Source organism: Platalea leucorodia, assembly GCF_965183815.1.
Source record: "Platalea leucorodia genome assembly, chromosome: 4".
In the NCBI taxonomy this organism is placed as follows: Eukaryota; Metazoa; Chordata; class Aves; order Pelecaniformes; family Threskiornithidae; genus Platalea; species Platalea leucorodia.
Window position 1 is genome coordinate 57,685,680 of NC_138826.1, and position 26,210 is coordinate 57,711,889.

A 26,210-nucleotide genomic window follows, 5' to 3' on the forward strand; every position below is an offset into this window, starting at 1 on the left:
GACTGAATAATCTTCCTGCCAGCCTGTTTAACAATGCTGAAGACTCCTTGTTTCCCTGGTAGTGAAAACTTCTCTGCCAGTTGGAAAATGTGGGGAAAAAGAGTCTGTTGGCTTCAGAGAAGATTAATACAGAAATGAGAGGTAGCCAACAAAGGCATAGAAACAAAGGCACAAATATATTAGATACTGAATGGTAATGGTGGTAGTTTGTTGAAAAGTTAGTATGTAACTGCATCCTGATAGTATTTCTCAATAACACTTAGTTTTGTGGTCCAGATAGAGAAGTCTCTACTGGACAAAAATCATGAAGTAAAAACATCACCATTATATGAATGAGTTTATAACAGTTTTGGCTACCTGTTAAATTCTGATGTGCAGCTCATGAAGTTTTCCTAGAATAATGGACACTCCTATAAAAACAAAACCTGAACTGTGTCTAACTTTATCTGTAGGTTTAAAATTAAATAAGTAGACTTTACTGTTTGTGGGACTGTAGCAAACAAGTATAAGCACAAAGAGGCAATCCAGAAGGACTCAAACACATTGGATGTGCTCGGAACCTAATGAGATTTAATTGGTAAAAGAATGTAAGTCAGTACATCCAGTGAGGAAAAATAATCCAAGATATCATCCTCTGAGGGCTATGAGGCCAAGAGGGCATGAACGCGTGACAGTTTAGCACTGGTTACCCACTGTCGTATCATGTACATGCTAGCATTGGGTCATGGGGAGAGACCCTCCTGCCTGACATTGCATTATGGAGTTGCTGCAAGGCTATTGACAAGTAGAAGTGTGGAACATGTGGAAAACAGTGCCTGGGAGACTGGAAGAAGGAAAGGTGAAGGAAACATTTTTTTTGTTCAGTGTTCAAAGACCAAATAACACTCAACATTTTGTTGAATGCCATGAATGAGATGGTTTTATAAAGAGATGAATTCAAGGTGAAGATCTTGCTTTTAAATAGGGGTGTGGAGAAAGGATGGGATGTGTGTATGACAGGAGTTGTTGGGATTTTTTTGTCTGTTGGTATCAAGTTGCAGAATGACTTCAAAGACCTCTTTCCTTATGGTATTTAAAACTAGACTAAGAGCTGGAAAACTGGATAATTGCAGATGGGAACATTGATACATTTGTATCAAAACAGGACAAACAGGCCACAGATATAAAAAGGAAAATCAGCCTGTAAATTTAATTGGTTTTGTTGGTAGGGTTTTAAGAAACGGGTTGTTGGCAACCTGTCAGATTTGGGGAATAGATACTCAGTTGTGATGACTGAAAGGTAACTTCTAATGAAGACACTCACACAAAATGAAAGTCCAGTCATTGAACTGCATGGGGCGGTAAAAATACCACCTACTGAACCAAAGGCACCAAATTTACCTGTGTAAACTGTCAGGTCCCTAGACATCATGTTCTGTGGCACTGCTTGGGGATTTCCGATGTGGCCAGGTGATGAAGGTTTGCTAACCCCATCATGGAATTGGTTTCCTACTATGTTTAATATATTTACACATCATAGTCTTGAGTACTGCTTACTTGGCAAGTCTATAGTATGTTCAACAGTAGAAGAGGTCCTTGTAAAGCCTCCTTGTCTTCTCTGATTAAGCACTAGAAAATAGAATGTTTCTCCTTCAAGTGTCACTTCTGGGTTTTTGTCTCTTCCTCTAGGATGATATCCAAAGCTGACAGCGCCATCCCTCCGCCGCCGCAGGCGCCTGCCCCTGTGCCCCCGGGGACCATCACCCAAGTGGACGTGAGAAGCCGCGTGGCGGCATGGTCTGCGTGGGCTGCAGAGCACGGGGAGTGTGAGTATTTCTGGGAGCCTGCTGCCGCAACTGTGGTGACAGTTCTTCTTGGCAGTAGGTTTTTACGATCCTCAGTAATAGCTAAAATAATTTGGAAAGACCACTTTCATAAAGATTACAGTAACTGAATGCAGGTACAGAAATTGTTGTACGAGGTCACCCCTATGTCCTCGCTGAGAGCAGACAGGATTATTCTCCCAGTCTAGTTTGAAATGCCCCAAGCCACCGTTGCCTAATCAGGGGAATAAGACCTGACTGTCATAATGTCACTTGTCATTTACTTGCCCATATCCATTTTCGGAATTTCTGTTCAGAGCTTCGTTTACTTGTGTTTATCTGGATGGGGGCATGGGCTACCTGTTTTAACCTGTGCTTTTTTGTGAATGTAAAAACATTCACAATAGTCAGTACTGTCATAAATCTAGTAATTTAATGATGCTCTCTTTAGTAACAGGGGGAGCATAGGCCAGATATTTCAGACAATTAAAAAGTATAATCATGGATTAAAAGCTGACTGGAGATCAGCATTATTTATTTATTTTATATTTATTGTTATAATGGCCTGTATGGCTAAACCAATTTTGTTTTGTTTTGTTTTTTAAAGCCTGATCTAAGGAATGCTGTAGCATTTCTGATAAGTTTGGATTTTGTTTGCTTGTTTGTTTGTTTTTTAAATCTCTAGTGCAAACATTGTTATTTTGATCAGATTTTGTTGAAAAAAGTATTCTTTAGAAACAGTAAAGCTCTTCTTTAAAACAGGCTGTATTAAGGGAATAATCTTGGTTAAGGTGAGGCCATTTTTGCCTGTGTTGTTTTTTTTTTTTTTTTAATAATAGATACTAAAATTTTAGAATTAGAAGTCATTAACCATGGAGTCTTTATCACTTTTGGTTTATCTGACTATATCACTCAACAAAGTACACAACTATGCAAAGAAAACAACTAAAAACATTCAGAGAAATCTGTAATGTTAAGAATGTTTTTGTCTACTAATCTACAGTATTACATCTATCTTGAGTAAAAGCTAGTTTGTTCTTCTGTTTGACTTCTCCTCACTTCAGAAAAGTTTCATTAGTTTGTCAAGTGGTCTGTCTTGCCAGACCACTTGTGGATCTGAGTTTCTGCAGTTCCTTTTATTCCACTCATGTGGGTCTTTTCTAAAATGTAGTTACTAAAATCCCACCTGTTAACAAAAGCAATACAGTATTTAGTGTGTCTTAAAAATGTAAAGCTTATAATTTCTCAAAATGTTAACCCTTTTTGTTTTCAAATAGAAGTCACTGACTGTCCATTGATATTTGGAAATATCTGTTTTATCACATCGTTATCTCCCATTTCTGTGTTGCCAGACTTGGTCACTCTGCCCAAATTCCTACATCCCTTTTTGCTTATTACCTTTTACATCAAAATTGTCTTTGACGTCATGGCTACACTCTTCCTTCTTGCTTACTTCTGCTGGAGTAGCTTTCAGCATATTTTGTAAAATGGGATGATTTCTCATTATGTTGTATTTATAATCAACCACTTTCTGCTTTGATTTTTTGATTTAGACCCTGGTACCACACTTCTGTGGTTAATCTCATTTATGCAATTTAAGTGGACTGCAAATTGACACCTAAGGTGGGGGTTTTTTTGTAAGACTTGGCAGGATCAGGCATTAGGGTGCAAGATTTTCAGGTTGTGTGGAGTCCTTGCAAAGTGAGTGGTACAAACATTGCCCATCTTTTTTCTTACAGCAGTATGATTTCAATAAGCTGTATAGGAAGTGTTGGTTACTAATTCTGTGTATATGGATGTCTTATTCTCTTCATCCCTTTTCTGCAGTTGAAAAACATAGGCAATACCATGATCATGAAGAAACGGCCGAGATGATAGCAGCCAGGATTGACAGAGATGTTGTAAGTGAGAAACTACAAATGATATTGCTTAATGTCTGTGACATTTTGCAGCTCTACTTTGTGGGAAGGCTTTTTCCACATGGGAAATTCAGTTCTGGAGGAAAGCTTTCCAGGCAGCCTATGTTTGTGTGGTAGACCTACAAATGAATAGGTTGTAGTTCTTTTTCTTATTTTTTTCTTTAAAAAAAAAAAAAAAAAAAAAGAAAAAAAAGAAAAGAAAAAAAAAGTATTGAATGTTGATGCAAAGTTTTCTGCTGTGAAGAGCTAGAAATATAAATACTAATTTTATGTAGTAGACCAAATTCAGCAAACTATGTAAGAATAAAATTAAATTCCATTAATTTAGTGGGACTTAGATACGTGCAATATCTGGAAAATGAACATAGGGTCATTCTGATATTGCCTATAAGCAACAACATTGGGCAGGTCTTATGATGTATGCAATATCAAATATTGCCCCATTTGTCAATTCTAACTTTCCACTTTTCTACTCTGATGTTGCCCTCAGCAACATCCAAGGGTCTTGAGGAAAGCATGTTGGGGACTGCTGAATTGGTGTATACATGTTTTCCCCAGGGGCTCCTTCATTTTCCTCCACTTGCTCTTTGAAAACAATTCTTCAAAGAATACTTCTTCTATAAAACTACATTCTGAAATTCAACAAACAGCTTAATACTTTGTACTAAAGGAGATTATGAAGTTATGCTGTTTAGGAAAATGCTTTCCTGCACAAATAATTAGAATTTTTTCATGTGTTGTGAGAGAAAATGTAATGTGTGAACAAATTGTGTAATTCCAATCTGAATTTAATAATCTTGATGCTTATATTTTAAAAAACTTCCAGTGGCCCCAAGGTTTTAAAAATCTAGGATTTAAAATACTTTACATGTTTGTAAAGTTAAGAACATAAAGAATCTATATAAGCAATGTTCTAGCCTGGACGTTGTTCCGAGGAAGCTCTTGATGTCTGAGACTGTAGTCATTTTAATTTCTGGAGTATTTCTGCTATAGGTTCTGTAGAGAAACTGTTACTTTACTTTTCTTCCATAGCAAATTCTGAACCATATTTTGGATGACATTGAGTATTTTGTTACCAAACTTCAAAAAGCTGCTGAAGCATTTGCTGAACTCTCGAAGAGGAAGAAAACTAAGAAAAGTAAAAAGAAAGGGCCTGGAGGTAGGACTTCTTACTTCACACGATTCTGTTTCTCTAAGGATCACTGAAGTAGGTAGCAAATGTGTCTTTTTGTGTTGTTTTTTCATGAATGTAGTTTTCTCTCACCTTGAGCACAAAAAATCCTATGCAGTATATTCTTGGAGGGAAACCTATGAAAATTATTTGCTTGAAGTCAGTGAGGAGTGACTAATTAGAGATATGACTGCAGTGTTCACTGTTGTGATTCTGTATTTACAAAATTCTGCAAGTTGGCAAATTTATTATGTATTTATATGTTTACTATACCTGTAATATTTATAGAAATTATATACCATATAAATGGATATATAAAAATCTCATTTTGTTCACCAGAGGGAGTTCTTACTCTCCGTGCAAAACCACCACCTCCAGATGAATTTGTTGACTGCTTCCAAAAATTCAAGCATGGCTTCAATCTTCTGGTAAGTTACTGCTAGTGGATATGGTGGTGTGAGGCATGCAGTAACAGTTTTTTTTCCTGGGAGAGTTGATATTAAGTATAACATGATCTTTTGTTTTCCCCGCCACTACAAATTAATTTGGGTGTCAGTTTTGCTGCATTGCTTTTCCTATGTCTTATTTCACTAGTATGAAGCGAAGAACTAAAATTCTGCGGAAAGATGAAGAGGAGAAGGAAGAATCAGTAACATGACAGGGGAAGATATTGGGAAAACCTTCTTCACCGAAAGGGTAGTCAGGCATTGGAACAAGCTGCCCAGGGAGGTGGTTGAGTCCCCATCCCTGGAGGTATTTAAAAGAAGGGTAGACGTGGTACTCGAGGACCTGGTTTAGTGGTAGACTTGGCAATGCTAGGTTGACAGTTGGACTCGATGATCTTAAGGGTCTTTTCCAACCTTAATGATTCTATGATTCTATGACAGATTGCTTTGCAGTTATTTTTAAGCTGAGTTTTCTTGGAGGTTCCTGCTATTCCAGAGGGTATGGATGCTTTATTGTTGACTCCCCTGAGGGAGCTGCAGAAGGTTATCTTGTCTTTGGGAGTGTATTAATCAAGTCTTCTGCCTTCTGTCTAACTTTCCTGGTGCCTTGTTCATGTAGAGGAACCTTGTGGGTCTTAAATGCCCTACTGCTGCCAGCTGTGCAGAGGTGGTCATGCCATCCAGGGAATTGTGAGCCTGGGCCTGCACTTTCTTGGTCTCCACTGCTCTTTCAGAAGGAGTAAACCCACAAGTATCCTCTTCAAGAATGCTAATATACTGGAAATGTAATCTTGTTTGGTCCTTGGCTGACCCACGGGAACCTTCCTCAGCTCAGCTGATACTTGACTGATCTTGGACGTTCACCTTTTCCTTCTCCATCCAAGGCTGAACTGAAACAAGAGCAGAGCTGGCCACCTCTGGCCTAGGTTGGCCTTTGAGCCAGCTTTGGGATGCTGCTCCTCAAGGGCTCTACACAGTGACTAGATGAGCATATTTCTTTTTCAGCATTGTTGCGTTTCTTCTTTTCCTGGCTCTTTAAAGCCTTTTACTTGGGAAATTTGAGTTTAAATCGTAAAAGAATTTCTAGGAACGTCTGTTGGGACCACGGTTCTGTTGCATGCTTGCCAGCATCACCAGCTGTGGCCTTAATTTAGTTTTATTCAGCTATGCCCATCAGACTCTGTGCTTGTTGCCATCATTGCATAGGACCTTTCTGGCCTCAGAACGCTCCATGCGACAAATTGCTGTCGCTTTATAGGTCCTCAACAAGCAGAGATGCTAATTCAAGAGCCTTCTCCTGGCATCTCCTCTTCTGCAAATGCTGTTAAAGGAAGGCAGCAAGTGGGACACCTTCAAAGCATTTACTTTTCAGATACTGACTGTCCCTTCTAATTGCTGGGGAAGCTATGCCAATGAGGAAAATTGTTCTTGCGTTCACTGAGTCAAATCAGATTTTTGTTCCTCTTGGGGAATGAATTCTGCTTGCATGGCTGTAGGAGATATTTAGAAATGTTGCAAATCTGTATTTTTTTAAAAACTCTATATTGAATGCTGTGATTCTGACCTTAAAGGATTGCTGGTTTTGGGGGGATGGATGTCTTAGAACATGCTCATTCTTCTCAATAATAGTGCTTGCAATGTTCATTTTTTTTCCATTCTGACTTATTACCATGTTCTGCATTTAAATAAATCTTTCACCCAAGAACAACGTGTGCATCTTTGAATCTTTATCTTCTGTGCAGGAGAAGAAGCAGTTCTTTTTTTGGTGCTCAGCAGCGTCTAGGACCTGGTTTCTAATGTTGCTCTTGAAGAGCTGTGTTGTAACAGTACTTTACTTCAGCATCATTGCAAGAGCCACAAAAGCCTGAAATTTCATTTCCTGGTGCTTTATGTCAGATATGGAGAACTGTATAAAATGAAGAATCTAGTTTAAAAATAAAAGTTGTAGCTAGAAGACTAAAATCTTTGCCAGTAGAATGGAAACTTTTAAAACACCATGCTGGAAGCTCCTAGGAAACGCCTACCATCTGTCAAAAAAACTTTAGAAAGACCAAAAGAAAGTTGTTATGGCTGAAGAACAATGTATAGGAAGTTATTAGAAGTAAAAACACATCCTCCTCCTTTCTTCATTTGGAGGCACGCTCTGGAAGGCTAGATGTAAAAGTAGAATGAGGCTAGCCAAAAGCAGTTTGAGGATCAGACAGCAAGATGCAATAAAAACTACTGTAACTTTTTAAAACACATTCTGGCATGCTTCTCTACTTCCGGAGCCTGCAGGGCCAATGCGTGATCAGTAAATAAAAGAAATTCTCCAAGAAGCTGTATCAGAGAAAGTATATGATCCATTTTTATGCATATACTTACTTTGAAAAGCTTGATAGTGGATAATATGTTCATGAAAACCATTTTTTATGGGCGGCACAACAGATTATCTGTTTCCAATTGAAGAACTGGTAATGGGTTAAAGAACAGCAAATTACAGGCAGATGAATAGAAGCCCTGTTTGAATGGGCACCGTTCATCCATCTATTCCAAAAACTAAGTCAGCAGACCACACAGTATGGTGTGTAACCTCTCTCAAACTGCCTTTCTTCCAGAGGAAGAAAAGTGGTTAAGGTAATGCTGATAATCTTTAAAGCCATTCCAAGGATCTGAGGGACTACAACCAGGTACCCCTGAGGCACCTGCACATGGGATGCAGTTTGTAGGCAAGTATATTAAATTGAGAAAGAAGCAAACATGCATCTTGCACAACAAAATAATGTCTACAAATCCATCAGTTCTTTGATTTTGTTTCTTTGAATTTCCAAAACACATCCAGCAAGGCTGCATACCCTGAAGTTCTTAAAGAAACTGAGTTACTGTAAGGATGAATGTAGCTTCTTAGATTCTTGTTTGGTGAAACAGAAAACAAATTATAGGACTAAAATGCCGGTTTTCAAAGTACAGTAAATTCAGCAGTGAAGTCCTTCACATGCCTCTGTAGAGGCTTTTGCTGTCTAACATATTTACAGGTGTTCTGGCAAATGGGGAGTGTAGAGTCTACAAATGTAGAAATATCTCATGATGGCAGATAAAGTGACAGATGAAATTCAATATTGATAGATACGATAGAGCATAGACAGGTGAAAAATCTCATATATAAAACAAATCAGAACAAAATGTTGATGTAATACAGATTCCTGTGAGAATATCATCTGTGTTCAATGGTGAACAACCAAGCAAATGTTAAGAATCATTAGGAAAAAACAAAGAAAATTAACAAATAAAGAGCATCAATATGCCATTATGTTTCCTGGCCTTATTTTGTTCCCAGTGTAGCAAAATTGAAGGAGGTACAGGGAGGACAAGAATGCTCAAAGGAATTACTTTAGCTTGGAAAAGACCAAATAGGGGAAGAATGTAATGAATCTGTAAAGGGTTATGAGCATCACTGGAAAAAGCAAGTAGAGAAGGATTGCTCAGTTTTCATTTGGAAAAGAACTACAGAATACTAATGAAACTAAGAGGTGGCAAATTTCCAAAGGAGATGCTTCTTCACAAAGCATATAATTCAGTTGTGGAACTTCTTGTTTTGCACAATAGGTGCTAAAGATATACATGGGTTCAAAAACAGTTGGATGAATGGCCATTCTTATGTGAAGTATTTATTGTCACAAAAGTTAACTGTTTCTTAAAGTCTATCATTTTCCCATTCCTTCAGGCCAAATTAAAGTTCCATATCCAGAATCCTAGTGCAGCTGAACTGGTTCATTTTCTCTTTACCCCACTACATATGGTAAGATTTTATAATTTTCTCAGTGTTTTCCTTCAGGACTCTTGTATTTATGTGCTCTGTAACCTTTTCAGGGATAATAAGATTGAAATGTTGAGTCCCTGGACAATAACTAAGGAGAAATGAGTGTATCTCAGGATGAGGTTCTCTTTAGAAAAGTATTTATATCCTTTTCTGCATATATTCCCATCTATTAAATATATTTATTTAAATCATCTTTAGCTTTGTGTGTTACAGTTTGCCATTATAATTTTTAAATAACAATAAAAAATTGAGATCTTTTACATAATGCAGGAAGAGAGTTGAAAGCATAGCCATATCTCTATTTAATGGAAGTACATGTGGTTTTGATCAGTAGAACAAAAATAACATTGCCAAAAGTTGGGTCTAAATATAAAATGGTTGGTGACCGGAACAGCAGGTCTTGTGCAAGAAATGGTTTAGTTAATCTGTAGGACATTAAGACACATTGTTAGCTTCTCAGTGTTTTGGGTGGGGGTGTTTTTGTGAATAATAAATGTTTCCTAGCAGCACTGTAGGTAACTTATATTCACAGTAACTTCCTTACTTACAATGTATATGTTCTTAATATTATTTTAATACTTGGATTTAGGTGGTACAGACAACAGGAGGTCCAGAGCTTGCTGGTACGGTACTCAGCCCTCTCCTAACAAAAGATACTATAGACTTCCTGCGATATACTGTCACCAGTGAGGAAGGACAGTTATGGATGTCACTGGGTGACACATGGACCAAAGCCAGGTGAGAAAAAACCTTTGCATACTTTAGAGATGATCTCTAAACTCAAATTTATTGACACGATCTTAACAAGGTTATGCACGCACCAATAAACTCAATATTAATTTGTTAGGCTTTGGACTCTTCAGAACTCTTCTTTGAAGGAGCCCTTCAGCCTCAGTGGGATTTGGGAGTGGTTTGATTTTAGAGGTCTCAAGGAGGGAGAAAATGCAGATAGAAATGTTTGTTTTGTCCATGGTGTCAAGAACCTCTTGACATAACCTCTTGCAGTCATTTTTTATGAACTGTCCCTTACATGTTTTTCACCATTATTTTCCCAACCCAGCTATCTGGACTTCATTAAAAATCACTTTGTAGAAGCTGCAATAGAAAGTGACAAAATATTGAAGAACAGGATACAGATTTCTATTTTCAATTTCCAATAATTATCAAAAACTAAAAATTTGCAATGTCTTTACTTCTTCAAAAGCATCATAATGCTATGAAGAAAATGCTTGTAATTTTTAAACAATGTTTATTGGGTGAACCACGTTACATGTGCATGCCCTACACGTTGCGCTTAACGGATTCACTATTATGGTTAGGCTTAGCTAAAAATTAACTATTTTATGCATTTATTGTTTTTGAGGTAAGTATATGGTTTGAAATTACTTAGGTAAATGGAACATGCAAAAGAAAATGCTTGAATTAGCAAAGTGTGTTATAACTCTGTAATCTGTGGTAGATAAGTACATTTGATGATGATTAAGTATGCGATGACTTGGGCTGGAAATGCATCATGTATTTTGTGTATCCTTGCTCTTAGATTTCAATTTGGAACATAAACATCTACCAAGTGGATTTTTTTAATTAATTGATTGATTAAAAAGTAGTTGAGTGTTTTGCTGGTAAGGAAGGCTGCATGGAAAGCCGTAGAGCATGGAGTGACAAACATCCTCACAGTAGGGTGAGTGATGTACAGGTCTTTCCCTTCCTTGAGCTCACTCTGCTGCAGGACCAGGAATGTCCAAATTCATCCTTCGGGTTTATTGTTTGGCCTGCTACTACAAAATGAGCTGGAAACAGGAATTGCAGTTCCTTGTGATTGCCAGAGAGCTTACCCCAGCAAAGCATCATCCACTTGCCTTTACCTGCTTCAAGCTCTGCTGGCTTCATAGCAGCTTGTGGTGGGACTGGCAATGGAAATTGCTTCATAGCATCAGAGCCCTGTGCAGGGAAAATGGATCACTGGGTAAAATAATGGGCTCCTTGTCTTGGGAGCTACCATCATCATTTGTTTAGTCCATCCTGAAAAAAGTTTAATGGAAAGAGAAGTAGCTCATGTTGGGCAGTGAAGAATGAAGCACTTAGAATATAGTTGGTTGACCTGTGCAGATTAGAAATGATGGTCTTACTGATCTCAGTATACAGAGGTACACTGTGGTGTGGTGTAGCAGGAGAGGCGAATGATGAAACTCAAGGGTTACTGACCTAGCTCAGGCCTGCTAATGGGCTAGTAATTGCTGACTGCTCCTGCAGCTTCTGTGACTGGCAGCATTTGTCCCTTAATTTTGAGCAGTGTCAATGACGACACTGTTAAAAGACTGTAATGTACATTCCTGTTTCTGCTTCCACTGTGAAGATACAGTAATTTATATTGTGGGACAGTGTGTTATGTATAACGCAAAGGCAGAGCATGGAAGCGTTTATTTATGTATTTTGTATTACAATAGGGAATGTTGATGGAGCTCTGAAAAGTAATACAGTATTTTAGAAAGATCAATCTGGGCTATAAAACAGCAAATGTGATGACAATTCTTGTGTCTTGGAGCATGTAGACTTGATTTTTTTTGTCAGTAAAAGCTATTGTTTAACTTTTTCTTTTAGGTCTAGCTAGGCCCTGTAAGCTTCCATGCTTCATACCTGCTTTCAGACTTTCTTATAAAGCAGGCTGTTTCTTTGAAGTCTTTTGTCTGGTGCTTTAACACAAATAGAGCATTGCAATATTTTTCCCCATCTAACAGTTAAAACATATCTAGGTTTGTTTGTGATTGATTCTTCTATTACTCATCCTTTGCTACAAGACAGAAATTTGTTGTGTTTTACCACTGATAAGTCCTTATGGCAGGAGCAGTTTCTTTCTGCAGGGTGCAGCAGGGAGCATAATTGTGGTTGAGAAATGTTTTCTGCCGATTTTCTGTGTTCTAGCACAATTCTGCCTGTACTGTAATCCCAGCCTCTCCTCTATACTAATAACATTTCTAAAGCATTTCAATTTTTAGGAAACCTATTAAACCAATATTTGTATGGCCCTTGATAGAGATCTCTAATTTACTTTTCATACAGAGCGGATTGGCCCAAAGACCATTTTATTCCACCTTATGTTCCCCGTTTCCGAAATGGTTGGGAGCCTCCTTTGCTGAACTTCATGGGAGCTCCAAAGGAGCAAGAACTCAATCATTTGGCTGAGTCCGTGGCAAACGTTGCAGAGCAACAGCGGAAGCAAGAAATGAAAAGACTGTCAAGTGAGGTAGGTTACCTGTGACAGCATTTTGTAAATTAGCTGAAGGCAACACCAACTGCTTCCTCCATAAAGAAAATACTCTGTGACATTGTTGGAGTAACTGTGCTCTGACGAGCTTGCTACATCAGTGCAAGCTCATTATACTAATATTAAAGTTATACAAAACCAAATACCTGTTCAGCCACCAAAAAAGTGATTAGGAAAAATATAAGGCTTTTGCCTACTGCTCTCCTTGAACTTGGTGCACTTTCCCGCCTCAGCTGGAAGGACAATCCAAGCCCCTACGGTTCAGGTTGATTCTTGACTTGCACTTTCAGATCCCATTGATTTTGATTGTATGTACTTCAGGTAGAGTTTGAACCACAGTGTTCTCAAATGTGCATCGATGCACAGGCACACAGACAAAAAGAAAAAAACACCACTTTTTAGGGAATTTTGGATATAAGCTGCTGCTTCACAAATGTAGAACGTAATATTCCTTTCATTAACTTCTTGATACTTCCACTGTATTGCAAGAAAGTATTTGGAGGTGCTATGAGAGTAATGCAATGTCAGGTAATTTAGGCCTACTTCTGAAAAACAATTGCCAATTAGAAGAATTATTGCACAGGAGCTTTTTCCCATCCTTTTCTCCCAAGAAACATCATTAATTTAGCAAAAAATAGGTTATTCTGTTTAGAGAATGAAAATATGCACCGTCATCTAAAGCCTTCAGAGAAACCAGAGTACTTTTTCTGACTAACTTTGTTGAGAAACAAAGGGTCTGACTATAAAGATTCTACTCCCTACTCTTTTTCAGTAGAGTTGGCCAGAAAATGTACTCTGGTTTATGTGAAAATTTGAAGAATAAAAGTGGATTTTGTTGCTTTTTAATTCAGAAAAAAAGCTATTGCCTTTTTAAATACATAAAAGTTTTAGTTTTGGAAGCTTTTTGTTGTTGGGAGGACATAAGATTTAATTTAAAATTGTAATTTATTTTTGTTTGCTAGCTTTAGTTTCAATCAAGTGTTAGCTAGTTCAAGATCTCCTGTTAGCAGCTGTGATGTGGAAGTGCACCTAAGAATTTTCTAGGTTCAGTCCATAGTCTTTCCTATCTTCCTCAAGCAATCTACACCAGTACTATATTTGGAGTACATCTTAACATGATGATACTAGATTTTATCTTAATTTTATAATATATATAATATATTTTTTTTTTTTTAGCTGTTAGTGAAAAAAATGCACATATGGAACAAGATTCAAGGAAAGGGTTATTGGCTGTTGTGAGATGGTGTTCTCTTGCAGAGCAATTCTCTTATTGGAGACAACAAAGCTTCCCCAGCAAAAGTTTATCAAAACTGCCCGTGGAAAACTTGTCACAGTAAAACTTTGTTTTCATGGAAATCATCATTACTCCAAAAAAAAAAAAAAAAAAAAAAAAGTCTATTCAGCTATGGAGACAAACAAATTGGGTAAAAAGTCTGTCAAGCGAGGGAAGTTAACAGGGTACATATTTGATTACTTAAAACCCTGTTTGGCTTTATGCCTAACAAGATATACAAGCATAAATGTACCAAAAGCTAAGTTATTGTCAGAGATTCATTTTGAGCAAAAAAGCATTTAGTAAAGTTAATGGGCACAATAATGTGAAACATACCTGTTGCCATTGCTGTCACCCCCTTCCCTAGTCAGCCCCCAAAAAAGTCTCATCAACCATTGTCTCAGTGTTTCACTGCTGCTCTACATTTCCATGCAGGTTTGGGTTTTTTTTTACATTGTGATCCTTCTAAATTAAAAACAAACAAACAAACAAACAAAAGCAAAATAATATTGAAAAAAAAACATTAATTTTTCTGTTCTGATGATTGTAAGATTTTGTTATTTTTATATATATATAATAAGTTAAAACAATTTTTTTTGGGGGGGAAATACACTGACGGATTTTGGTTACTTGTGTTTCAGGGAGTTCATTTCATTCTTTTTGGTGTCAGTAATGTTGGTTGGATAGGTAGCTGTTTGTGCCAGCTTAGCCTCTTCATCTTAATTATCAAAAGACCAAAAAAAAGTAAAATAAATCCCAGTTCACCAAAGGTGTTTATGTGCCTGGCACCTGGGATATCAGGCCTTGGTTTCACGACTGTTGCTGATTCCCATGTGGTCTTGGGCTTAACCTTGGTACCTTGGCTCCCCGCAGCAGTGCCTCCTCAGCACATCCCTAGGGGGAAGAGCACTGAGCTGCTCAATAGCTGTCAAATGCTGTGGGTGCTCAGCTGGAAAAAGCTGTGTGAGCGCAAAATGCTGCTTGTCTGCAGCAAAAGGACCGCCCTGGAGTGGGTGATACCAGAATAATTATTCTTTCATAAGTCTGCCGTAACAGCTTGTTTAACAAAGGGTGCTGGAAAAATAAGATGAGAATTTAAGTGTTTTTGTCTCTCACCACTAATTGGTCTTGTGTCTCGGTGTGACATTGCTCTCCTGAGGACCGAGGCTGTGTGTCAAGAGCTGTGCCGCGCTGGGAGTGGAGAGAGGGTGCATGCGGCTGCCCCGGCTGCCCTCTCTGCAGGGCAGGGCCTGCTCTGGCATCTGGCAAAGTGCATTGGAGGTTCCCGCTCATGAGAACCCTTTTTTTCTTTCCATTCCTGAATCTTAAGATGTAGCCACACACAGAGCTCCCACTGGAGTGGTTTCAAGGTGGAGTCAGTTTAGCGATGAGGACTTCAAATGGCAATGAAACAACAGGGAACTGGTGATAGAGAGTCCAGTGAGGCTAAAGCAATGCAAATTTGTGTGTGGATTAAAATGAGTTTCTGCCTCCTGGGTGTCTTTTGATGTAAGGTATAAGCTAGGTGACACTTGACACTTGAGATTTTTTTCAGAGAGTTCTTAATAATGTAGTTTTAAAGAATATTCTATGTGTATGTTTTGTCTGATTTTAATTTATTTTCATAAACCTTCAGCCCCATAGGCAAGCATCTCTGGGTGCCAGGTCCGATTAGATTAGAAACTAGGTGAGTGGCTTTTCTGTAGCCACACAAACGGGGGGGGGGGGAAAAAAACAAAACAAAACAAAACAAAAAAAACAAACAAAAAAACCCACACACACAAAAAAACCCACCAACACCAAAAAACCAACAAACCGGACGTAGAGATTTGGCAATTTCTGATTAATCTCAGCTTTTCTAACTTGTGCAACTGGATGGTGGTATAAGGAAAAGATCTAGAATGAACAATTTCAACATCATAATCTCCAGAAATGAACTGCTTAGCTTGCTTTTGTCTTGGGGAATGGTCTTTAAAATAATTCTTACTTAGAAGCAGAGTATCACTGCTGGATTTCAGGTGGTTTGTTTTTTTTTTTAAAGGACTACTGTTTAAAAAGAATTTCCTAAAGCCTTGAATATTCTTATATGTGTGCTTGTGATAAATTCTGGTTATTTTCCTTAATTAAAATCCTTAATTATGCCAACTATCACATTCCTTTTTGCATTTCTTCTTTGACTATAGTCTCATGTTCAGTGAGAGGGTGACATAAATGAGCCACTTGATAATATGATCCTGCAATAGAGTGATAATTTTACTTGGGAGGTTTTATTTCTTATACAGCCTTACTGTTAGCTAGCTAGAGGTTTCTGGCTTTAAGGGTACATCTAGAACAAAAGCTCAAAGTGGTTTCTCAGTGCTGTTTCTTTTAAAGCCATTCAGCCATTGTTTATAAATTGTGTTGCTGTAGTGATATCTAAGAGATGACATGGACCTTGCCTCAGAGAACTGTTTTTCTAAAGAATATCCACTGCAATATTAATGCAGTGGGATGACTTAGGATAGAAATTCTTTTATTCTTATCCTTTTGATCTCCCTGTTTATGTATTTGAAATGCAGAAGTTATTAACTTTTCATAGCAGAACCACGAGCACCTGAGGATGCGTGAATGCTGACAGGGACCCTAGGGGTGCTGGATTAAGTGAACTAGGTGGTGCCGCTGATGACACTAATCCACTTTGTGGCTTTGTTTCTTTTTTGTCTTCCAGCCTCCCAGTGTTCCTGACTACCCTCCGTCCGATGGGTATGCATTCAGTAACACAGTTTACAAAAGAGGGCCTCTGCTGGACCAGGGGGCAGCTGTTGCTGCCTTTAAGCAAACTGTTAGCCGACATGTAGATAGGTAACACTGAATCAACGGCGTACGTGGTGCTGTGGATAACTGTCCCGACTTATTGCTATTGGGGTGGCGGTGTCTGTAATTAGCTCTGGTTGTGTCTGGAGCAGATCATTATTTCTGTGAGGAAGTGATTCTGGTTAGCAGTGGGTATTCTGCTTTTGCTTCTCTAAGGCACATCATTAAGACTCTTTTAGTGTAATTTTTATGAAACTACCCTGTTTATGTATGCTGTTAAATCAATGCTTTTGTCAAAAATGACGTGGTGGAATTCCAACCCAATTGAGAACACAGAATCCTCCTATTTGGATTCAAATTTTATTTCTGCTTTGTTTCATGTTTTTAAATATACCCTTTGCTCTTTTCAGAACTACAAAGAATGACAAGTCTGCTCTGAGATTCATCTGTCCTTGTTTTGAATGATTGTTTGATTTGTTTAGCTGCTCACTTAGTGCACCAAAGTCTCCTGCTTTTTGTTTCTGGGCTGGTGCATAAATACCCACTTTCAGAATAGCAACTACTCATTTCTTCCATTCTCTCTCAAATGTTACAAAAAAATGCTCTGAAATGTTTGCATAGCAACCAGTGTCTTTTTGCACATCCTCTTTCATCCCCTTCATTTTAGCCTGAATCCGAATAGCTTGACAAGATCACATGCAGTGATCCTTGGAGTCTTGGCCTTGTCCGTGGGGAGAATTTATACCAGTACAAACTGTGGAAGTAAATCGGTAAAGCGGTGTTGGAATTGCTCCCCCATGCCAAACCAGTCTGTGTACACCATATGAAGAGTATTTTAGCTTATGTGCCATGGAAGATGTCTAAGTTTTTGGGATCAGATTGCTGGTTACAAGAACATTAATATAACTCTTTTGATTAAAACCTGTGTGTAACCCCTAGTTCTGAGCTATGTGCTAAAAGATCCTGTTAATCTGCATGCAAACATATTCCCTCGTGGTGTGCAGAGTGAAGACTCAATTCTTTTCCTGACCTTGGGATTTATTCTTCATAACAACAACAGCAGTAGTAGTCATCTCTCATCTTTTCCTCAAACTTGGTTACTTCCTGGGTTCTTGTCTCAGGACCAGTCAGCTTGAAATCGAGATGATCTGTACTCTAAATTCCTTTCTCTCTTATCTGTAATGTGATAAGACCTGTTTTGTCCTTTCAGAGTAAGAGGATTCCATGCAAATGTTGTTGCCTCCGTTTCAGGTTTAGAGAATGGGGCTTAGTTCATTGAACTGTTGTTGATATCAGTGTGTCGGGCTGCAACTGAAAGAGTCATCGAAGCCTCCTTTGTGGCGGGTAAAGAGAAATGGGTGTTTCTAAGAAGCAGTTCATGTAAGGTGAAATTAATCTTTTGAAAGATATGAAATGAGACATGCTGCAGTGGTGCCCGTTTCTCACCACTGATTGCAAGAGGGAGTCTAGATGGCTGGTACTGATGCAAACATCCACAGTGTGCCTCTATCTCCCGGTCTGTTCAACACCACACAAACTTCCATTTGTTAATTGGCTCTTGAGACATCTAATACATGCCTGGTAGGAGCTCATTATTGGGGAAAAGCTGTTAACATGTATTACCGCAAGTAACTTCCATTTGAAGATAAATTATAAAGCATCTCTGAAGAAGCAGGTGGAGGAGTGGGTTTGGGGGAGGGAGTGAGAAATTCAAGCTGACCCTTTCAGCCATTGTTTGCTGGTCCTTGTTCAAAGCTGTCATTCCGAATGAGCAGTCCAAAAGCAGTGACTGAACCAGCCACTACCTTCTGAGGGACAGGTAGGTTACACCTTGTCCAGGGAAATTTTAATCACAGGGAACTTCATTGAGCCTTATTCCAACACGCCAGGACCTCCAGTAAGGTGTGCTTTCCTTGGGTGACTCAAGCTAAGCGTTAGGATCTTAAACTTTCAGTGTGTTACTAGGTATATCAGGGACTCTCTCTGATGCCGGAAGAGTACTGGATAGTTTTTCAGCAAGTTAGGCAGTGTTTCAAAGTAGTATGCTATAGAGTTTGGTTTTGTGCTGTCATTTGTGAAATAGCACCCTGGGAGTCTGTGCAATCCGCTAGGCTCTCGTGCATAGGAGAGCAGAGGGCTGCAGGTGCAGTGTGTCTGATAGGCAATAAGAAAACACAGTGGAGGACTGATGGAGGGAAGTGCTGAGAATATTTGTGCCTCAAGTAAGCTGTTTGGCTCATTAAGCTGGGCTTGAGGAATTATGGTCTCTTGAGAAGCGTGCAGCCAATGCCTGGCCAGTGTTCCGGGGATGTTGCTGTTCATTGCAACAGAGTGGAGTAAAACTGAAATGTAAGCGTTTTTTAAAAATTCTTCCTGAGTTATGGTTTTTGATGGGATCAGGATAGTTGGGTGTTGACAACGTAGGAAGACACAGTTAGTGCGAAATGAGTTTGGAAAGGCAGCCTGAAAGTAAAAGTACTTTCAGAAGGATGTTAGTCATATCCCTGAAATAGTAAGAAAGGAGTTCAAAATTACATAAATTTTGACCGGGTGGCAGAAAAAATAAGGATTACTCACAGTTTTTCAGTCTCGTAACAGCTATTCTTCAGGCTAGGGTTGTCCCATGTTTTTCACTCTCTCTGTAAATTCTTTTAGTGTTTTGTCTTCCTTTCAACATAATCTTTCAATCTAAATATGATTCTTCCTTTGTTCTGCTCTTCAAGTGAGACAGTTCTCCACAGCCATGCAATAGCTAGGTAACTACTGGGTTGCTCAGGCACACCTGGGACCCACAGTTACACAGCACCAACATCAGCAACCATCTGCATTTGTATTCCTGTGCTGTTACGTTGTATGAAGCATTTCAAGCCATCGATTGTTTCATGTTTTCATTATCCCTTTTTTTTCCTTCTTTTTTTTGTTAACCTTACTACCTGGTATGGATTTGGATTGTTGGGTGTAATTTGCAATAGAAGAATAATGTTACTGTTTCTTTTGGACCTGTTTTGAGGGGGTTGGGGGGCTTCTCACCTTGAAGAGGTACTATGTCAAAGAAATTAGTAGCTTGTTACCCAAAGGCAATCCGAACAGATCTTTCTTCAAGGAAACAGAAAGATGCAGAGTTATACCATGGTATGGCTTGTTCTACAATGAACCCTGTCTGTAACTGCCAAGAAGTTATTTTTCATTTTTAATTGATACAGTAGCCTGAGGTTGTTAGAGTGATGGTATCTTATGGTCAAGTTCTTATGGACCTGCAGTAGGCGAGCATTTTTTAGATAGAGTTTAATTCCATTGGTGTTGAATTGTTCCATTTAATTCCAATTACCACATTGGTGGCAAAAATGTATTCATTTATTATTTGTTTGCAACTTTAATTTACGATCAACATTAGAAATTCATGCAAAGCACAAGACATCAAGTATATACTGAGTGTAGTCATTTGTTTATATGGCAAATGATCATTTAACCTACTATAGGAAAACAGACTAAATATAGTGTACATGTTTATCTTAATACAATGGCACCTGCTAATCTTAGTTGTTATCATACATCTTGCAAGCAGTGAGCTGATAAAGATTACCAGTTCTTGAGGTCCATATAGCTGAACCACTTCTTTCTTTTGTTTCTTTTTTTCTTTTTTTGGAACTTAAATCAGTGTTTTATGAATAGGTAGTTCTACAGCAACATCATGTTATGATGGGGTTTTTTTTTGTTTAAATGTTTTGCAGGTTGTTAGAAGAGGGCGTTTAGTCTGTGTTTTTATTAGCTTGAATGTCTCACTGAACAATAATCTGATATTTGCTTTGCAGAAACTATGAAGCACACAGTAAAGCACAGACCAAGAAATATGCCAAATGCAAGTACGAATTTATGGCAAGAAACAACAGTGAGCTTTCTGTCATGAAAGAAGAGATCGTAGAGGTAATTTTTTTGCAAAGAGAAAACATGAATCTCTGTTACTACTCAAAGCTGAGGGTACCTTTCCTGTGGGGCATTATGGCTGGCCTTAATGATTACTTCAATGTGTTTGATTTACCTCCCCTAAGATGGAAAGTTCAATTAATTTGTTTTGCATTGTAGACATGATGAACAGAGATTCTGTGCTGATTTATGAATTGATGCTGTAGAGATCCATGCTAGAAATATATTCGTGTGTTTCTTCCATCTTCTCTAGTGTGGCTTTTAAAAGCCTCATTTAGTAGTATTTAAATAATTGGCTCTGGCAAACACTGTCTGTGTATGCACAGGGCATAGTGAAAGACTGTCCTTTACTGGAAGAGTTGGTACCCTGAAAGCTGGACAAATTTGGAAGGGAGGGAGCAACGAAGAGAGAAAATCTTGTATATAAGGTTGCACAGCAGGTGGTTGGATGTCAGACTTCTCCGCGCCATCCTGCTCCAGTTCCCTTTTTACTCAGAAGTGCGCTCTCTACAAATTTGTGCTCTCCTAGAACAATGTGCTTTTCCTTGGGTTATTAGTAGTAACTTACTCCTTTTGTCAACAGCATATAGGTTTTAGAGATGTCAGCCTCTCTACACAAGTATTTGATTGTCAGTCCACTGTGTTGTTCAGCACGTCTGAATTTACAGAGGTTCATTACACACCTTTCTTCCATGACCTTTCTTGAGAGCCGTGTTTTGAGAAGTGCAGTACTACCATGTAGGATTAATGATGCTGATAATCAAGGAAGCCTACAGGGGTTTCTTAGGGACATATGTGTAAGATCTGTTGGCCATCACAGAACCTAGCAAGGTTATGGTTTTGTTTTTAAATGATGCACAGTCTAAGTACTGGCAGGAGGAAAGTCAGAAAAAATATGTAATTAAATTGCCATATTATTTCAGATTCTGGATGACAGAAAGCAGTGGTGGAAAGTCCAGAATAAAAGTGGCAGCGCAGGCTTTGTGCCAAACAACATTTTGGACCCTCTAAGGAATCAAGAAGGTGGTCTAGGATGGTCAGAGCCTGCATATACCCGCACCATCCAGGTACCATCCACTCCTTGGGAGCGAAACTTTATTTTGAAGTGAGCGTGTGTGTGTGGAGGAGCAAGAGATTCGCAGGAAAGCTAAAATATCTGCATGTTCCACTGATATGTCAAAAGATTCATATTTTGTTTACAGGCTGAAGCTGATTTCTGTATTGCATAGAATCTAACATGAGTATAAAGTTGATAAAATACAGCAAAATATTTTCCTTTAAGGGGTTTTTCTTTCTGCTTATTTGCTTAGAGGTGGTAATTTCCATCCTAATGGATGTGTATGCATTTATTTTAATTGCAAATATCCTTTGTGGATTGGTAGCTGTTGATGCCAAAGAAGGAGTTTGAATTATTTAAGGTAGGGTCATCTTTGTTTCTCCTAGGAGAGTGAACGCTAGCTTTTCTTTTTATTTTCTGTCTTTGTGTGTCTCTATCTTAGTCTTGAATTTATTTAATTATGTAATTTTGGAGTCATAAAGAATAGGCGTATTTGCTTTTGAATTCACAAAGCAGGTATTTTTCAATTACTGTGCCTATGCATCAATAGCACTCTATTCTCCTGACTTAATATTGGTTTTTTTTCTTTCATGTTGTGGTGTGGTATTAAGATTTTGCTGTTGTAATATGTTTTATATGTTGAACAGAATTAGAGCATAAAATATTAAAAAAAAAAAATCTTATGTCAGTGCTATTGTCCACCTGAGTAAGGATATACAGGATAAAGTTGTAATGTATATTTTTAGCCAACATTTAAGTGGGCCGGATGCTCATAAAATAAGAGGTTGTATTTTCTAAGACCTGTTTCTTCCCTTGTGTATCTAATGATTTTGAAAGGTTAGGCAAACAAGTTTGGATGAAGTAGAAATTCCAGGCCTGCCTCTGAATCAGACTTTCAGTCCAAGTGCAAACCAAACTTCTGTTGAAACTTGAAGTTAAATTTGATTTAATTGGATCTAATATTCATTCCTTGTGCCTACACACTCTGTCTGATGACTTGAAAACTGAGAAATGCTGCAGCGTTACTGTTGACTGTCTCTGCTGCTGTCTCATCGAAAAGTCCCAGTCAAAGGTGTCGCTGTGCCGGATTCTGTGTGCACAGCTATCATGAAAGCTGCAGCTTTCACAGTATTTCCATGTATATGGAATGTCTCTTGAGAAACGGGTGCCGTGCTATTTCTGGCACAATAATGCCGTAGATCTATCTTGAGCTTGGTGGGCTTCAGTTAGACTATTTCTGGGTTTTTCCCATCCCTAATTGTTTGCCAATAACAAATGAGTTCATTCTAAATTGATTATGGTTTTTGCCTGTGTGTGAAATGAAGCATGTATCTAGAGTGCTTTTCAAATCCTGATTTTAAGATCTGACTTTTTTTTCTTCAAGTGCATGTCATTTTGTGTGTTTGGAATTTGCCAAGAAATCCTGAGCAGACAGAGTACAGTTTTGAGTAGAGGTTCTTGCACTATTCTTTGTAATGCGCTGCAGGTTTTCAAGTTTTCTGTTTGAAATAATAACATGACATGGGAAATAATAAAATAATAATTTTCACAAAGCACTCTCCATGGACCTATGAAACTTAGGGTCAGAGAACAACATTTTAAATAATTTTGTTTCTTTGCCCTCTGGCAGGTTGTTCCCTATGGTCCATGGTTTGTTTTGTTTGTAGCTTTGTCATGTTCAAACGTGAGCTTGAAATACTGTGAAATTATTTAGGAATATAATGAATTACATAGGATAAAAGAAGTCTTTACCAAGATGTGTCAGTAATGTTGTTCTTAACTTCATTGTGATGATTATAATTTTAGGTCTCCTAAGCGTGCTCATTTGTCTCTTTCCCTGTGATGAATACATGGTTCATTTGGGATCTGTTTGCATAACCCTATTTATTTTCATAACAGCGCTATGAGACATTGCTGCTATTTCAGAGAGAAATGAGGCATTGAAGGGATGACTGCCTTGCCCAAGGTCAAACAGGAGATCTTGTGGGTAGAGCAGGAAATTGAAGCGGTTCCTATCATTGCCTTTGCCAGATCCTGAACACGAGCAGGCTCAGTGCCTGGTGCTGCGCAGCTTTTGCCAGTCTCCTAAGTCATCTTTGGTTTTTGAAAGACTGCTTTCAAAGTAGTCCGTCTGCTGCGGTGAGCACCCTCGCCCTCTTTGTGCTGCAGATAAGTGTTATGTACAAGGTTAGCGTGTTTCTTTACAGACTAATGGCCTTCAAAGCACAGCTGACCAAAGGATGTTTCTAGATTATTAGGAAAGATTAAGGATTCCATTGAAAGAGATAATATTTTTCATTCAATTATTCTACAGACAGACACCCTTTCTCTGAGAGATGGATGCCTCATTATCATAATTATTCTCAGAGCTGCGAAGTTCATTTTACTTTCACTCTGTTCCCTCTCCTAGTGACCTCTGAGTCTACACACTAGATTAGATCCTGATTTTTTCTCTCAGTCCCTTTCAGGATCCAGGTCCCAGACAGTTACTTGAAAACACTAAATTGTCTAAGATGATACTTGCAGGAACATTGCAAGCCATATCCTAGTTATTTCATCATCTTTGTGAGTCAGAGGCTGTAATGTTGTCTTTCTTCTGGTCAGTTGAATTAGTTCCAGGAAAACTATATTTTTGCTTGTTTGGTACTTTTGTACATTAGGAGAGCATTTTGCTGCTTGTTTTCCACTAATGTTAATTATTGATACTCAGAGTTTCCTGTGGTATTGGTGGTTTAGTCTGCCTTTTTATTGTGAACCAACAGTGGTACTTCACCATCCCAAGCACTCTGATTTCTTCTTTTGTACAAGTATTGCTGGTGAACCTAGAAAGTAATTAATCATAATATTTCCTATTTACTGTGCATTTTTAAAATTTTTTTTAATGCTCTTGAAAAAGAAATTTGAGGAACATAATTGGGATAGAGGTGTGTATCTTGGTGGGCATGTTAATTAATCTCATGACACCCTTTGTGAGGTGAGACTGTTCTATTATCAGTGATGTGTATGGAATCCTGAGGCGCAGAGAGTAAATTTTAAGCCAAATGCAGTCCTGCAGTCTTATTTTAAAAAACCACAACTGTCCACAGAAGTGTGACAGTATATGTAAGAGGCGTGTTTATGGTATGTAAACACCAAGACAAGAGTCTCCACCTCACTTGGGACAAGTGTCCCTCGTGTTTCTTGGCGATCTACCATCAAAACCTTTCTTTCAAGTCTCTTTGTTTAGCAGCTCAACATATCTCTGTGGGAAGTTGTTTCCCCTCAAGCACAGCATTTGAGCTCCAAGTTAGTGATGTAGTGTCATACTCATCTTTTGCCAACTGGTATCTTTCCTGCAGATCATGAAGTGTTTGATAATGAAGAGATTCAGTTGCCAGGTGTTCATTTTGCAGTGGCCAAAGAGATGTCATAATTTTTGACCAAGAGCCAGTATCTCTTTTACCTCATTTCATATCAAATGCTCTTTAAAGTTGCCATCAGACCAAGACTTTTTGATGGCTTTAAAAAAAAAGAGTTGTTTTCTGTCCAATTCAACATTAATCCAATCCCAAATTATGGGATGCCACTTATTATACAAAAATGTACTGAATAGTTGTAAAAAGGATTTGATTAATGATAGGAATTCAAAGTCCTCAGTTTGCCCATTTTTTTTTTTTTTTTTTTTTTTTTTTTAAGAAATGGGGACTAGTCCTAGCTACTACCAATTTGCATAAGTAAATTCTGTCTAAATTTCTCCTTCTTCCATCCTAATGTACTTCTTGCTTTCTGGCAAGATTCTAGCAAGGTGGGTTTGTAAATCCAGTGAAAACGTAAATTCCTTACACCCCACAAAGAGCTAGTTAGGGGCCTTGTAATGGGATTTTAATAGGCAGCTGGTTGACTCTGCATAATAGCTGAGCTCACCAAAGGAAACTGGAGAAAGACCTCACTTGAAATTCGCTTCTCCAGTCTTGAGTACCTCATTGTCCCTTTTGGGTGTAGGCAAGTAGTTGCTTCTCTCTTCTCTGTTAAATACAGCCAAAGGAAGGAGGTACATGCCCCAGAATGAGAGGTCCCAAATGTGAGTCTCAAGAAAACATCTAGACCACCATGCTGTTGACAAAACTGAGGCTGAATGCTCTGCAGCCATCTTGGTGAACTCCTGTCACTGTGCAAACAGGAATGTGGCACTAAAATGTTTGGAAGGAGAGTAAATGGGAAGCTCCATGGCTGTGTTAACTTACTGAGAGCATTTCCCAGCACTAATGCTAGTTATGGATGTATCCAATGCCTCTTTAATGTTAAGTCTGCATTTGCCATAGTTTGAATACACATATTTCCTGGTTTTGATACCAAAAGTATTTGAAAATATATTGTTCCCAGTTCTTTTACAATGATCAAAAATTAGGGTTGATACTGTTAGCACTTTTGCTCAGACTTATTATCTTTCTTACATTAAAAATAGATCAAATCGTACTGAATCTTGATTTTGAACAAGTAGTGTGTTGAAAAAGAGCTTTGGGACCTCTATTTTTTTCCTGTAGAAAACAAAGTTTTTCTGGAAAAAAGAAAAAAAAAATAAAATTTAGTCCTAGCAAGCTTTTTTGATATATCCAGATTTTTAATGAGTGTGTATCATCACCATTCCAAATAATTTAAAGGATTTGTTCCCATTTACATGAGTTGAGGATTGCAAGTTTATTCTTAAAATAAAAAAATACAAGGAAAAAGGAAAAAAAGAAACCAAACCGGGATTGTTCATTGTTCTGATGGCTGTCAGCA

General features: G+C 38.2%; 1 protein-coding gene across 3 annotated transcripts in view; it reads left to right on the forward strand.

Annotated features, from left to right (window-relative positions):
- The window catches only part of EPS8 (EGFR pathway substrate 8, signaling adaptor), a 135,653-nt gene that overhangs the window by 96,808 nt on the left and 12,635 nt on the right, over window positions 1-26,210 (forward strand). For 2 of the 3 annotated variants that reach the window (XM_082309116.1, XM_082309117.1), the window contains exons 9-18: window positions 1,669-1,805; window positions 3,630-3,703; window positions 4,754-4,880; window positions 5,232-5,320; window positions 9,042-9,116; window positions 9,727-9,875; window positions 12,198-12,381; window positions 16,383-16,516; window positions 20,281-20,392; window positions 21,316-21,459. In XM_082309116.1, coding sequence (XP_082165242.1) covers window positions 1,669-1,805; window positions 3,630-3,703; window positions 4,754-4,880; window positions 5,232-5,320; window positions 9,042-9,116; window positions 9,727-9,875; window positions 12,198-12,381; window positions 16,383-16,516; window positions 20,281-20,392; window positions 21,316-21,459 — 1,225 coding nt within the window. The remainder of the gene's footprint in view (window positions 1-1,668; window positions 1,806-3,629; window positions 3,704-4,753; window positions 4,881-5,231; window positions 5,321-9,041; window positions 9,117-9,726; window positions 9,876-12,197; window positions 12,382-16,382; window positions 16,517-20,280; window positions 20,393-21,315; window positions 21,460-26,210) is intronic. The other variant, XM_082309118.1, reaches the window with a different exon arrangement.